This window comes from Aulostomus chinensis, chromosome 3, assembly GCF_037954235.1.
Source record: "Aulostomus chinensis isolate RoL2024-O1b breed Wild chromosome 3, RoL_Achi_v1.0, whole genome shotgun sequence".
In the NCBI taxonomy this organism is placed as follows: Eukaryota; Metazoa; Chordata; class Actinopteri; order Syngnathiformes; family Aulostomidae; genus Aulostomus; species Aulostomus chinensis.
Window position 1 is genome coordinate 30,669,982 of NC_141322.1, and position 15,241 is coordinate 30,685,222.

Below are 15,241 nucleotides of genomic sequence, written 5' to 3' on the forward strand. Positions count from 1 at the left end.
GCGCTTCTGGTTCTTCCGGCTGTTCCATTCTCAGTGTCTCAGGAACCCCGTGAGGATTCCCTCCGACGTCTGGGAGGAGGAGCTGAAACGGTTTTGGTGGTGAAAGGTCAGTGGGAGGCGCACACAGACAAACGTGGCCTATTTTTAGATTTTATTTGGAGACCCAGGAGTGTTTCAGCGTCGACTCTCCTCCTCCTGGCCATTCCTCTGTTGATGAAATGTGATGGAGAGCGAACTGAGCTCGCCGGCTCTGAGGGCCCGAAAACAACGTTTCCGTCAGCGACACCAGGAGCCTGTGGGCCCCAGAAATTAACAGTACACAGACTACTGCGAACAGTACTTCAAACATTTCTCCAGTATGCGTGAGTGAATATCAATGAAAACCGTGTTCTCAAAGCACGCTGGAGGAATGACGCACCTCTTTAGTACTGCAGCCTGTACTTGGTAGGAATGTTTGAATGACTTCAAAGCTCAGTGCTGGTGACTCAGAATCTCCAACTGAAAGAAATCCGATTCCTCCGTTAGCATGCAGTGAATAGACGAGTTGAATGATCCGGTTCCTGTGAAAACGGATCATCAGTTTACTATTGGACATGTAAACGCGCTCGCTGTGATGTCATCACTGGAGAGCCCAAGGCTGCGATTCCGGCTGAGAAACTGAGCGATGTGTTTGAGCTTTCTGAGAGAGACACGTTTAAGTTGGTAACTGATGTGGTCATCGGTCTCATCTATGAATGATGAATTAAGCGTTAGCTGATGATGCTAACTGGTGTGTAGCTGCCGTCAAGGGTCACCACAGGGGTCCGGTAGTAGTGCCCCCTCTACTGGCCAACCCACACTGGCTGAGGAGCCCGGGTTTGGCGCATGCGCGGTTTCGTCTCCCCCCGCCCTCCTCCTCCTCCTGCTGTCACATCATCCAGCAGCCTCCATCTCTCTGGATGCCCTCAGCCGTCTGGTTTCCCGGCTGGCCGCGACATCTGCAGCAGGTAACACCGCGCCGCCGCTCCGGTTCTTCTCGCCGCGTCTCCTCGGTGCTCCCCGCGGAGGAGCAGTGCTACCCGCGATGCTGCTCCAGTCAGCGCGGAGTGGCTGCTGCTGCCTGCCTGGATACTAAACCCGCCCCGGTGGAATGATGTTACCGTTGATTAGCATAACGGAGTCCGGGGTGAGAAGCTCCGCGGCTGCCGGGTACCAGGCGTCAGGTCCGCGGCTCCAGCAACGCGACAGTCGGTGTGATACTGATGTCTCTCTCGCTCACACACACACACACACACACACACACACACACACACACACACACACACACGAGTCAATGGTCCAGGGTTTTTTTTGGCGCACCGCAAGGTCACGGTGCTGCTTCCGCCCATCAGCGGGGGGAGCGACACCTCGTCCGCGGTCACCCGGAGCCCCCCTGCGGGCCACCGGGGCTCGTTGTACCCTCAAACTGCCAGTGGGCTCCTGTAGCCATGGAGCTCCGCCGGCTACATGTTGGAGGGGGAGGAGAGATGAACAAACTAGAATGAAAAATACCAAATGTTTTTGTGAGGTTAAATTTCACCTCGGGCTCGTTTAGACCGGAGCGAGAACCAGGGGCGGTCCGAGGATCAGAGTTCCGGGGGCTCCAGTCTGAGAGCCCACCAGGGTCAAATCCTCTAATCCATGGATAAATGTGTTTGGCTTCAATAACCATAACGACAGATTTTATTCCACGACTTCTTCAACGGCGGCACACTGACGCCTGCGTTCCTGAAACCCTCCAAGGACAGTTTGGTGTTATAGGAATAAAAACCTTCTTAATTTCACGTTGTTGTTAAAGTAGAATCGTCCCTCCTCTCCTGTCCTCCACCGGAGTTCAAAACCGTTTTTGCCCGTCTGGCCTTCGAGGTATTTTTATGTGAGCAGAGCTTGAAATCCTACTGAGACATTACAAGATGGCTGACGGGTCAGGTGATCAGAGCTCGGTGGAATATTGTAATCCTCGGAATTGCAAATGAAAGTCCTCACGCTTGCTTGAGGTGATGCTTTTATTTTTGTTGAGAGTGAAGATGGGAACCTGTTCTGTACCCTTGTAGATCGCAGGAGCTGGGGAGACATGATCACATTCGGCGGATATCGATGGAGTCCTCTTTCAACGCCGTAGAACTCCAGGAGCTGCGAGGCACAAGAGGGCCGGCCTCAGCGTCCTGGACGACGGCTACAGGGAGCTGCGCCGCCCGGGGCTTTGAGAACGCCTCCTACCAGCAGGATGAGGAGCAAAACCAGCAGCAGGGAGACCAGGAGGCGACTCCCTCGACTTCAGGCCTTTACAAGGTTGCTGAGCTGTGGCGGCTGCCTTGACGCTTGTTCAAACTTTTCTGGCCACGTTTCTGACTCTTAATTCTTCTGCTTTCTTCTGAAGCAGCTCTGAGTTGCATCTTCAACAGTATTTGTCAGCTAACGTTAGCATCTGAACTGTAACACAGGAGAAGAAGATCTGCGGGGTAAATCCTGCGGGCTGATGTGGACAGATTCAGAGATCTGAGAAGGTCACCTGGCTAGTTGACCTCGGCGTACTTGCTATGGTTGACGCGTTGTCCTCACATATCCTGCTTCTGTCCCCGTCCTCAGAAATGAACCTCTCTCTCTCTCTCTATCTCCCCTCCCTCTCTCTCTCTCACACACTCAGGGCGAGCAGCAGCAGCTCTCTCCGCGGCCGTACGATGAAGAGGAGGGCGGTCCAGAGGACGGCCAGGACTTCACACAACTCCACCCGACTGACGACCACCTGGCGGATTACGGCTTCATCTTCGCTCTAGTCTTCCTGGTGAGTGGCATCGTCCTGGTGGTCATCGCCTACACCATCCCCAGAGAGGCAAAAGTCGACCCGGACTCTGTGTCAGCGCGACAGATGGAGAGGTTGGAGATGTACTACGCCCAGCTGGGCTCCCACCTGGACAAGTGCATCATCGCAGGCCTGGGCCTGCTGACTCTGGGTGGGATGTTCCTGTCTGTGCTGCTCATGGTGTCCATCTGCCGGGGCGAGATGTACCGGCGCCGGGCGGCCTTTGTCCGTCCCAAGAGGACTTACGGCTCCATTAACCTGAGGATGAAGCAGCTGGCGACGGGGGAGGCAGTGGGAGGTGAAGGTGGAGACGGAGGTGAGGAGTTTTTGGGGGACCCCGCAGAGACACGGAATAACACGCAGCCGGGGCCCAGTCGGGACTTTAAATCAGAACCGAGTTTGCTGCCTCCAGCTGCTTCCGCCTCCTCCTCCTCAGCTGGAGTCGACTAGCTGCCCTCCACGCCGGGACTGTGCTGCCTTCCTGCCAGTCACCTGAAGGGGTGCAGGTCACCCATGTTTGCTGAGAGAAGCACATCTTCAGCACAAGACTCTCCAGCTGCAACGCAGCAGATTTACTGAGCATAAACAAGGTTTGAATGATGCTTTTTTCCTGAGAACTCACGTGGGATGTATGACTGAACCAGAGAGGGCTTGAAGCGGTGGAGGACGAGAGGTAAGCCTGTGACCAGAGCACATTTGGAGATGAGGAGTGAATCGTTTCATTAAACATTAAAGGAAAAGAAGCACATGGTGTCCTCCAGCCCTGGGAGACTTCTCACAGAAGGCAACATTAACGCTTCCTTTGCGACGCCCAGATTCCGGTGAATCTAAACGTTGACTCTGTGCTGGGCAGAGCTCAGCAGTGAGGCTCCAGAGGGGAAAATCACATTGTTTTCTTGTAAACGATGCTCCTGCTACACAACCCGCAACCCCTAAGATACAAGAAAAAGTCAGTTGTTTCAGGAAATGTTATGTTAAACAATGCTGAGTCAGCAGTAGCGCTCGCACTGCCTAATGGGGTGAGTAGGTAGTTCCGAACGCAGCTTTGTACCTTTTTGAAGGTCACGACTCGCCCGCTGGCTGTTTGACGTCGTTCCAGGTTTAAAATGAATGAAGATTTGCTGAAACGTTGATTAGGAAATGTAGTTCTGGATCAGAACCACTGGCGGTCACTGTTGAGCTCTTCGCTGAACGTTGGACATCCGTCTCCTCGCGCTGCTGTGAACGTCCCTGCGTGGTAAACACTGGGCTGCCATGGGAAGTGGGATGCTAGTTCCTGCACAAACGAACAGAGGCAACAAATAACCCTTCTTTTTTTTCCTGTGTGATTTTCATTCATCAGCAATAAAGACATTAACAGTAGAGGACAACAAAACAGGAAAACAAAGCAACGCCAGACTGAATCGGCAATTTCCAATTAAAACACCTGCTTCCATAAACCACAAGGTAATACGACACTTTGCAGTCCAACAACAGAAAATCACGCTGTACATAGAATGTTTGACGCTGCATCAGCCAGAACCGTTGCCTCATGTTTACCAAGCATTTTATTCCTGCTAGCTTCCCTTTCCATGATGTCAGAGACTGGTTCTTTGTGTCATGGTCCCAGTAAATATCTGCCATCAGCAAACTTGAAAATACGTGATATTTATGTGACATGTAAAGGTCCTAAATGTTTATCGAACCATTACACTAGCACACGCGACATGCTAGTTGCTGCTGTTGAAGAAACCTCGCAGTCGCGGCTAGTGACTTTTGAGGTTTCGCTTACTTAAGAGACGAAATCAGCATTTACAGACTGAGCAATTATTATCGTCCAGAGAGAGAAGCCACTTCCCAGCCGGGTACGGAGTGCTGCAGGCGTGAGTCCAGAACTCTGGAAGTAAGCCAGCGTCGTTGAATGTGGGGTTCCCTCGTCCCAAAGTCAATGGGATCTTTGCTTGAGATATTAGCTGAACATCTGGAAAGAGGTCTGCATTTCACACAAGCTTCAGATATTTTAACGTTCTAATTGATGGACAGGACAGTTTTTGTTTATGTAGGACTGAAAATACATCCGTGAACAGCGCACTTGTGTAGCTTTTAATGTGACTGCCCTTCAAAATGGCGGAAGCTAACAAGGGAGGCCCCAGAGGTTGTCGAGGACAACGTCACAGCGGAAAACTGAAGAAACGCAGAACTCGCTGTGGCGTGTCGTTTGTTTCAAACAACGTTAGCTTGGCACCTCTGATGACGTTTCAGAAGTCAACAGCAAATCATTGACAAATCTCGTGAAATTTGTTTGCCATAGAGTTTATTTTCTGTCAATAATTCCATTGTCTTTGGGCGAAAGGACCCATGGCGACGCTAAAACCTGGGTTGGTCCCCGGAAAAACCCCTTCCTTGCAGCACTCTGTTGAAGTAGACAGTAGCAGTTAACGTCTCCATGTTGTCCAAGTGCTTTCTCTGCAGCTTTTAGCCTGAATACAAGGCTGGTTTGGACTGTCATGAACCTTCATTTACACAGAACCTACTTATTTGTATGATATGTAAACAGATATTTACGTCATGTAAGGGTACAATATGCCTTAATCAGTTAACACAGACACTGTAAATTATGTACAAGTAAATGTTATTATGCTGATGTGGTATTAAGATCAAGGGTAAATGTAGCTTAACACACACAAACACACACATGTCCCCATAAATCATCTGTCCTCAAGTCAGTTCGTGGTTATGTACTAGCGAGCACATTTGGAGTGTAACCATTTACTGCATAAAAGAAGAGGACAAAAGTGAAGCCAGTGCAGAAGTGCCTTAAACCTGTATTCATCCTAATGGCCAGCAGAGGGCGACTCCACTGGTTGCAAACAAAAGAAAAACTCTGATTGTATAGAAGCCTGCGATCATTTATTCTTCTTCAAAACTGCACGCTGATCATTTTGTAAACCCTGGTCCTATCTAAAGTTAAACTGACAACAGGGCGTGGCTATCTTGTGATTGACAAGTTGCTACAAAGTGAACTGCCAATCAGGACAGAGCCAGAGGACAGATCCAGCAGTCCGCAACCATGGGTGACAACACCACAGTGGCTACGTCCACTTTTTTTTTTTTACCCAGTGTAACGTACATGGACACACTGGTGTAATTTGAAAAATGTCCTCATAAGTCAGTGTTCCTACAACTGGGTTGATAGCTCTGTAAGTGTGAGGACATCTGGATTGTGACTTTACATACTCTGGCTTATAGAAAATGTCCACATTTGTCAGTTTGTGTGTACTTGTGAGGACATTTGGAGTTGTACTTTAGGAAAATAAACATTCCAAAAATGTCTTTTGTAAATCAGTTTGTCACTATGTACTTGTGAGGACATTTGAATTGTGACTTAACTTACACACACTGGCATACGAACATGTCCCCATAAGTCAGTGCTTGGACATGTGCTCGTGAGGACATTTACTCAGTACCTTTATTCTGGTTGTGTGTGGGATTGTAGGAAAGAGGAGACGTCAAGTCTAACTAATTCACGCAACGCTGGTACACTCGTCTAAAGAGTGTTCAAAAATACGCACCACACTCGCAGTACTAATATACTGTAAATATTACACGTAGACGTCAGATGTAGGGGACCAGCGAAGCTAAAGCTCAGGCTAAATTGGAAAACCTCATCGCAGCTGTTTCTCCTCTGTTGGTGGCAAAAATATCCTCAAATTCATATTTAAAAAAAAGAATATTGGTCATTTTCCTGAATCAAATAACACGCTGCTGTAGGGAAACACTGGAATTGTGCTGTCAGGAGATTATATATTCAGTCGGTATGTTGTGTACTCACCACTCTGTCACTTCAGTGTCAGCGATTACTGAAGAGAAACAATTGTGCTTTAAAACATCAAATGTATCAAAATGAGTCGGTGTGTTTGACCAAAAAAAACAAACCCGCGACGCTTGGTTCACAATCCAGAGAACCTGGAAATTATTCTTGCTTCATAAATGATAAACAAAATAAATAAACTGCACGTCTCGGTCGCTGTGAATTGATCCAGTTGTGCCAGTCAGATTAGCTGATCAATCAATCAATCAGTCAATCGAAGAGGACAGGTTGACGTATATTAGAAGCATGTTCATGATGTAAAAACCAGTTGTGTAAATCGGGAACAAGCGCAGTTTTTCCTGAAGTCTTCTGCTGGAGACTGAGACAGAAATAAATGTTGAAATGAATGAATTTGCGTCTTGTAGCATGTCGGACTCATGAGGCGGGTTTTTCAACATGCGGCCTGGGGCCAAAAGGTGGGCTGTGAGCACCTGCGAATGCAAACTGCCTCTAGGATGAAGTTTGCCTTTTACACAGGATGTAATTTAATTAAAAATATATTTCGTTAAACAGTAGCTATAGTAATCCAACAAATACCACAAACAATCCGCTCAAACCACATAAAGTTGAAGTATTATTAATTATAATTTCTTTAAAAATCCATCAATTTGAGGCACTGAGTATGGAACGCTAGCCCCCAACGCTAGACTGTGGTAGCTTCTAAATAACCAGGTTGTTTTAAATGTAGCGGCGTGATCCCAGGGTTCCTGCCTGCTTAACCAGGAGGGTCCTTGTTGTCATTAATACCTCTGAAATTGATTTTGAAACTAAAATTAAGTGCATCAGCCAGAACAATTTCTGATCTTCCCTTTCATGGAACCCCGCGCCGTGTCAGTTTTACTTCTCTATCTCTGACATTGCTAGTTTGACGCATTCGCATCAAAGACGGCGTCTCTCTGCTGAGGTGTCCTTGAGCAACACACGATTATTTTACTGGCTGCTTTCATTGGAAAATGTGAGAGTCAAAGCTCGCTTCATCAGCGTTGTGCGGAAAAATGACCAGCGACACGCTGAGGTGTGCCACAGGTAGAGTCGATGGACATGCGAGCGTGGCTGAGGTCGTTCAGAGGCACGCATGTGAAAGGTCCCTCCATGCCACATTATTAAAGGTTCCTGAGAAATTCATCAGATAAAAGAGAGAATTTTGATGTTTGTTTGGTCAAATGTGTCTCAAGATGCCACATCGACAAATATACTCACCCAACTCTCTTGAAGTTGCAAAGTTCTCTTGTCTACTGCTAACGGATCATTCTGGAGGCTCGGCGCTGTTGAAACTAACCGCCACCTTAGCTGTTGAACTGCTGTAGCGAGTGAGCCAACGGCTAATTTGCTAGCCGGTCCAGTTCTTGGAACGTACATCGTACCTGCGCCTCTGCAACCGTCCTCCTGTTCGTTTTCGTTATCTGGTATTTGCCAAAAATGTGCTGACAAGATGACTTTAGCTACAGGACCTGGAACTGTGTGCTAGCAAAAACAAGCTAGTAAGCTAAATAGCAGATTGTTGCTAGCGCTAAAGTGCGTTTCATGCAGATTGGCTAATATTTGTGTTGTTACTTAGATATTCTGTTTGATCGTGCAGCCCTCATCACCAGCAACCCAAAGTGAAGAGTGAACAAATGTTTCTGTGGCTTTGACGTGGGAGACGAGTTGAACAGAGAGAGCTCAGGAGTGTCGGGGGGTGTTGGCGCGGAGGGCAGTAAGTCGAGGAGAGATGTGGCAGGACGCAGCAGCGGGACGTGAGCTGATTCTTGAAGAGACGCTCGCTAGCAAAGACTGCATGAAGGTGAACGACACATTCAGGCCACCCGCTCGCCTCCAGGAGTCCAGGACGCCAGAGGCAGACAAACGCCTGCGAGGCCCTTGAACATCGTTAGGAGCCCCCACACACACACACACACACACACACACACAAGGAGGTCAGAAGTATTTGATTTGTTCATACAGGCAACATTTACACATTCCAGTGTGTGCATTTATTAAAATTTCATCAGGGGTGGAAGAAGAACACACCTCCTTTACTGAAGTAAAAGTAGTCACACATAAAATAGTACTGTGGGGTAAAAGTATTGGTCTCCATTCAAATTAGTGCGTCAGTAAAAGTAGAGGCGTACTTAATATTCAGTTTAATCAAAAGTGAGTCCCCAGTGTTTGGGAGCATTGTAAAGTACGGATACTTCAACATTCTACTCTAGTACAGCGTGAGCGTAGGTAGTTACTGTCATTCCCACGTACCTGCAAGCATGCAGGATTTTTTAACCTGCTATAAAAGCAGACTGACCCGCCGCGCTGCTGGTAGGTGGGCGAGTCGTCTCCTGTGTTTGGGTCTGTTTCCGTGTGCGCCTTCACAGACGCACGCCGGCACGCCAGAGTCAGTAAATGGAGTAGAAATCAGCAAAATATGGAGCGGTGGCAGCGTCTCCATGAGTACCGTCCTCTGCTTCACTCTTTTTTTCAAACCGACGACAATGAAAAAACGCTGTTGGAGCGTTGGCCACTGAGCTGACGTGTGGCCGGAGACACGCTGGTGAGAACGGCCAGAGGCAAAGCTGATCTTAGTTTTTAAATCACAAACAGAAATCAGTCACGGACGCCGGGAGTTCAGCACGGCGCCACCCGGCTGCTCCCACCGGCGCTGTGTAAGAGACATGAATCTTTGACGCGTTTCTCGATAAACCTAAATTTTTCATGGCGGCTCTCAGCCGGCGTGCTCTTGTGTACGATTGAAGGTTTGCACGTCACTGCGTCTGTCATCGTGTGTTTGTTCTGATCTGCTGCATCGGTGTGACAGTGTGAAGCTCCACACACACACACACACACACACATTCACATCCACCACCTTTACTAGAATTTAGACCTGTGTGTGTGTGTGTGTGTGTGGCGTCTAACAACCATCTTTCAGCTCCTCTGTGACATGTTTGAATGTCAAGACTGAAAACGAACACCCTGGCCAAAGACAAAGAAAATCAATCGTTATTCTGTCGGCGGCACAGCGACTCCGTTACCATAGTAATAGTCTATTTATATCAGGGACTGTTGGTGGAGCAGCTCTCGGATGTCATGGAAAGTCCTTGTGAGGACCAGACAGAGGAGAGAACGTGATCAACCAGCGTGAGGGAAGAATCTGGACCGTGTTCTTTGTGGGAAGACCTGACACATTTTGAGCTGGCAGTTTTAACGGCAAACCGGATCTGATCAGACGAAGATGCCTGAAGCCTCCAGTTACCCATGAATCCACGCTGCCAAACCAAACGTGAAGTGAGGTTTACTTTTGTTTTGGAAAAGGTTTCTGCCCCTAATTTAATTGTGCTAAATTTTGTGAGTTAAAGGAGGACGTGGTTGCAAGTGCAAGCGTTGGCACGAAACCAGAACTCAGGGGAGACGCGGAGCGCCACACATAGAGAATCCATGTCGCAGGCAATAAACCAGCATGATGGCTCATGTTGGAATGATTCTCCCAAAAATACCTTTCGGTGGATGAAAGTCATGTGACCATTCAACCTGTGTGCGTCACATGACACGTTAGGTTTCCTTCTTAGATCGTTAAGTTTTAGATGTTTGCGAACTCCTGACGAGGTCAAATGAATCGTTTTACAAAACAAAAAACTTTTTCTTTTTTTTTTGAGAAAAGTTTGAAAACTCGATTTTTTTTTGTTGGACAAAAATGTTTAATTTTCCTTTTTGTTTTTAATCATCTTACAGTCCTGCAGGCAGGAATCTGAATCGGCTCTCAATGAAAATAAAATGAAAAACGTGGTAAAACTCACAGAAAGCAGAAAATAACAGCAGTGCAACGCTAAACAAAAGCTAACGTAAAGAAATACGTCTGAAGTAACTTCCAGGCTTGGGTGCTTGTCTGTACGACTACATTGAGGGTTAAAAAACAAATTTGTGCTTCACAGCATTTCATGATTTTTGTCAAAGTTGTAATTTTTTTCTCGTTCTGCCAAGAAAAAAATTCTGGCTTTCTGCTCCGGGCTCGAAGGTCAGACACACCGCAGCTCCTGCAGCTGTTCAGGATTCGTGCCCTCGTTCAAGGACACCTCAGCAGTATTCAGGGCTTTGACCTGCGGCGTCGCCTCATTAATCACAACGACACGGTCATGGATTAGAGCCCCCGCCCACCCGAGCCCCGCTGGATGTGCTCCTCGCTCCTCTGACTGCAGCTGAGGCTTCCGTCACGTTCAGGAAACGATATGCAGACGTAACACCACCGTAGCATTTCACTCAAAGACTCAATGAATGTATGACACTGCCGCTCAGCAGCTTCGTCACGTCTGTCATTCACATGGCAAAATATTCGGTGTTAGCAAGTTTCAGTGCAGCTGCCTGGGACGGTGCCGTAGAAACCTTCCTCCACTCGTCTGGTGTCCTGCTGCTCTTCCACGTCTTCGTCTGCAAGACTCGAAAAGCAACTTTCAGAGCGTTGCTCATGTTTGGAGTCTGTTAGTCTGTGAAATAAACAGGAAATCCATCAGAAACCTCCTTAACCTCTAACGTGTTTGTGTCCCAGCGCGTTGAAATATTTGAGCTTTCACCACAGAAGTGGCAGAACCCCATGGCAGCGCACCAGCAAGAGAATAACAATACCAGGAGTAAACCTAAGCGCTACTCCAGACCGAGTCACAAAGTGCTTCACAATAAAAGACAAAACTCAATAAAACACAAGCTCAAGCACCTTTTCACAAAAATTAAAGCAGATCAGAGTGTTTCAGTGCAGAGCAGAGATCAAAGCAACAACACTACAAGAACAAAGAAAAACTGAGACCAACGCGTAAGAAAATCAGGAACCATCAGAGAAAGAACAGGGTTTGAGGTAAAATGACAAAGACAAAAAACAGTAAATATGGATGAAAATTATAATAATAAACGCAAAACAACAGAGTTTGCTTAAAGACTAGATTTAAGCGAGGCTGAAGTTTTTGTTGTTGTTGTTGTTTTTTAAAAGGAATTTAAAATACAGGATTGCGGCAGTAAAACAAAGCTGTCAATTCAGGTCGATCTGTTCTTACCCCTCCAGCATCAGAAGGGTTAACATCCAACAGTTTTACTCTCACAGCTTTTCTAGATGCTCCAGAGCCTGAATGCTAGCTTAGAAGCTACGAGGGTACGAGTGAGCAACATGACGGGCTTTTGCTAACTCTTGCTAACTCGGTCTCGTCTCTGGCGCCGCGTGGGGAAACTTGGGAATGTTCTAAACATGGAAACATTTTCAACGGTGGGACCGTTTTGATCGTTAACTTCAAAACATTCCATATTTGAGTTGGCAGTTTGTGGGAGTTTAACAGACGTTTATTCACGCAGATCAAAGTAGGAGGCATCAGGAGCGTTCATTTGTTCACAAAGGGGCCACAAGTGATCAATTTAGGGACCTTTCCAAAGCAGTCACAAGAACACGTAGACTCTCTCTCCTGTGGTCTAAACCTCTGACAGAACCCTGAACTGAAAATGAGGAGTTCGTTTGTTCAAAATAAAAGCAGGTCGTGCCAGGTGTTCCTGTGCTGCATGTGTTAGCAGCTGCTCATATGTATAATATGTCTTTATTTAAATAAATTAAGCTTCATTATCTAGGTGAAATAATGTATGAATAAGATGATGCTTAATATGGTCTATGGAATGTACCAAAAGAATGAAAACCATTGAGAGAGAACTGTGTTTGTTGATGAAACAGCTGAAGGTTTCTCATCGGTTTTTGACCATGAATGCAACATTTAGCTCATTAGAGGAGGGAGTTAGAGGCGTATGTCGCTTTTCCCTCAGGGACGTTCTTTTCTTCCCCTCTGGTTATGTTGACTGTAATGTCAGAGGGACTTCAGGCATGCGGGGATCTAAATATTTGACCTAAAACTACTGTAACGTTACTACTATTACGTTACTACTGCTGCGTTACTACTGTAACTTTACAACTGTAATGTTACTACTGTTAGTTATTTTACGTTACTACTGTAACGTTACTACTGTTACCTTACTACTGTAACGTTACTACTGTAATGTTACTACTGTCATGTTACTACTGTCATGTTACTGTTATGTTACTACCGTACTGTTACGACTGTTTCGTTACTGTAATGATACTACTGTAATGTTACTGTAATGTAACTACTGTTATGTTACTGTAATGATACTACTGTAATGTTACTACTGTTACGTTACTGTAATGATACTACTGTAATGTTACAACTGTAATGTTACTACTGTCGTGTTACTGTAATGATACTACTGTAATGTTACTGTAATGTTACTACTGTTACGTTACTGTAATGATACTACTGTAATGTTACAACTGTAATGATACTACTGTAATGTTACAACTGTAATGTTACTACTGTCGTGTTACTGTAATGATACTACTGTAATGTTACTGTAATGTTACTACTGTTACGTTACTGTAATGATACTACTGTAATGTTACAACTGTAATGTTACTACTGTCATGTTACTGTAATGATACTACTGTAATGTTACTGTAATGTTACTACTGTTACATTACTGTAATGATACTACTGTTATGTTACTGTAATGATACTACTGTGACGTTACTACTGTTACGTTACTGTAATGATACTACAGTAATGTTACATGAGAAAGGTCAGATATCCCTTTAATCCAAGTGGGATCTTAACTGTTGGCAAACAAAGGTGTTTTTTCTTATCTTGATTTTTGTTAGCCTTTTATTTAAAAGAAAACAGAGAAATAAATACTAAATATTTGTTCTTTCATGAAATGACAAGGAGGCAGCAGGCGTGAGGAGACCTCAGCAGGAGTTGTGTTGATGGTGTCAACGCTGATCTAAGTGTTGTTGGTGAATCCTCTCGTCTCCGTCATGGAGCTGCTGTCCATCAGCATATAGAGTTAAACTCTCCCAAGGGGGCGGAGCAAAGGGGAAGGAAGAACCCATGATATTTCAAGAAGTGACCATGTCTCAGGTGACGCCATAGAGACGATGGGAGTCAAAGTTCTGGGGTCTGTTGGTTTCATCTCTGTAGAGCATGAATGTTATAAAGTACAGTGATTCTTTCATACATTTGTTTTTATTCTGTTTTTCCTCACCACAGACCCTTGTTTCTCAGTGGTGTATTTATTTAAACAATTAAAATAAATCATACAATTCTTACTCTGTTCACAAACATATATACAAGAAATCCTGTGATAAACTGATCTTGTGGCATAAATATTATTCTCCAAAACTAACAAATTAGGGCAAACATAAGGGAATCCTAATATTTATAATGTTAATTACAGGAGAACCACTCTTGTCGGGCTACATGTGAAACGAACGCTGCTTTGTGCGCTAGAGGATGCGGGGAACCTGCATGCTATCGATGTGACGCTGTGAAGGTCCGATGCCTTCTTCCTGTACTGAGAAGCTGTAATGACTTTGCTGATTTCTATGTTATGATTTTGTTCACGTGAGAAATAAAAGTTCTGTTTTGCTGTTTCTAAATGGGTGTGCTGATGTTCTCCTTGGATGCAGAACGTTCACCCCACCTGAAGCTCCTCTGGACTCACGAGGGAAACTGGACAGACCGAAGCCGACCTGGGACCAGGGGGTTTGTGAGGGGCGGAGTTGTAGGGTAGGTGCAGGAGGAGTTCAGGCTCAAGCTGGTGGAGTCCGCCTGTGGTTGGGCTGCAAACACCTGACTACCAAATAGAGACGCGGTTCTGTCTGTCTCTATTCGTCACATTTGTATGCGTGTCGGTTCCCGTCATTGTTGCGTTGTTGTCTTTGTAGGTCCAGACTGTTGGTTCTGGTGAGATCTAGTGGTCAAGCTCAAGCTTGCGAATCCCTCTCTGGAAAACTTACAGTAGCTTCCAGAATCCTTCCAGATCATCGGACATTTCTCAAACCTCCACCACGACTGGAACAACCGGTAACCAGTGTCAGCCACGAGACACCGGTGAGAACGGACGCGCTGAGAAACACCAACACAGGTTAGACACTGAAGTCTGGGGGCATTTTTATTTTACATCAACCAACAGTAAATCAAGCACACGTTACAATCTCTTAAACTTAAAAGAATTCTCAAAGGAAGTGCAAGAACACACCAGAACACGTGATTTCTATGAAAAAAAAAATTGTCTTTAATCTTTAAGGATGAAGAGGAGGCGGACATTTTCTTTTAGAGAGTGAGTTGTGACCAGAACGATACTTGAACCAAGCTGATGCCTAAATTCTGACAACGTATTGAATGTACTTCTCTTTCTTCTTCTTGTGAAAGTTTGATGGTAGCATCACTCCACCGGGGGGGGGGGGGGGGGGGGGGCAAGCAGAGGCTTGTTAGCTTAGCTGCTAACAACCAAGCAGCTCTGACAGTGTGATGATTCAGTGTGATCACTGAAGGTGAGACCGCAGCATCTCACTTCCTCCCTGCACACTCTCACCACACTACTTTTAAATGTATTAATTTCACTGATTATTGATTATTACTGTGGTATCAAATGTTCAGAGACGCTGACTCGCCACTCGTCTCTTTCAAAGGTACAAGGACTGCGTACCTCCAGATGTCAGTACACGCGAGTCAGTATCAGCTGGAAAAGTTCATCCGTCAATTTATTCCAAAATACACTTCACG

General features: G+C 45.9%; 2 protein-coding genes across 4 annotated transcripts in view; one reads left to right on the forward strand and one right to left on the reverse strand.

The window, feature by feature from the left end:
• Positions 1-18: 18 nt before the first annotated feature.
• tmem74b (transmembrane protein 74B) lies at positions 19-12,816 on the forward strand. Of its 2 annotated transcripts, none has more exons than XM_086200317.1 (3): positions 19-106; positions 2,073-2,310; positions 2,666-12,816. In XM_086200317.1, exons 2-3 carry the CDS (start codon positions 2,116-2,118, stop codon positions 3,269-3,271), a joined length of 801 nt encoding a protein of 266 aa, XP_086056443.1. In that variant the 5' UTR covers positions 19-106; positions 2,073-2,115; the 3' UTR covers positions 3,272-12,816. The 2 variants fall into 2 exon arrangements, with proteins under 2 accessions (XP_086056443.1, XP_086056442.1); XM_086200316.1 differs by lacking the exon at positions 19-106 and adding an exon at positions 725-986.
• Positions 12,817-14,614: 1,798 nt separating this feature from the next.
• Positions 14,615-15,241, reverse strand: part of psmf1 (proteasome inhibitor subunit 1) — a 6,699-nt gene continuing 6,072 nt past the window's right edge. For both annotated transcript variants that reach the window (XM_086200319.1, XM_086200318.1), the window contains one exon: positions 14,615-15,241. This exon is cut by the window's right edge and continues 728 nt beyond it. The gene's annotated coding sequence lies outside the window, so the exon portion shown is untranslated.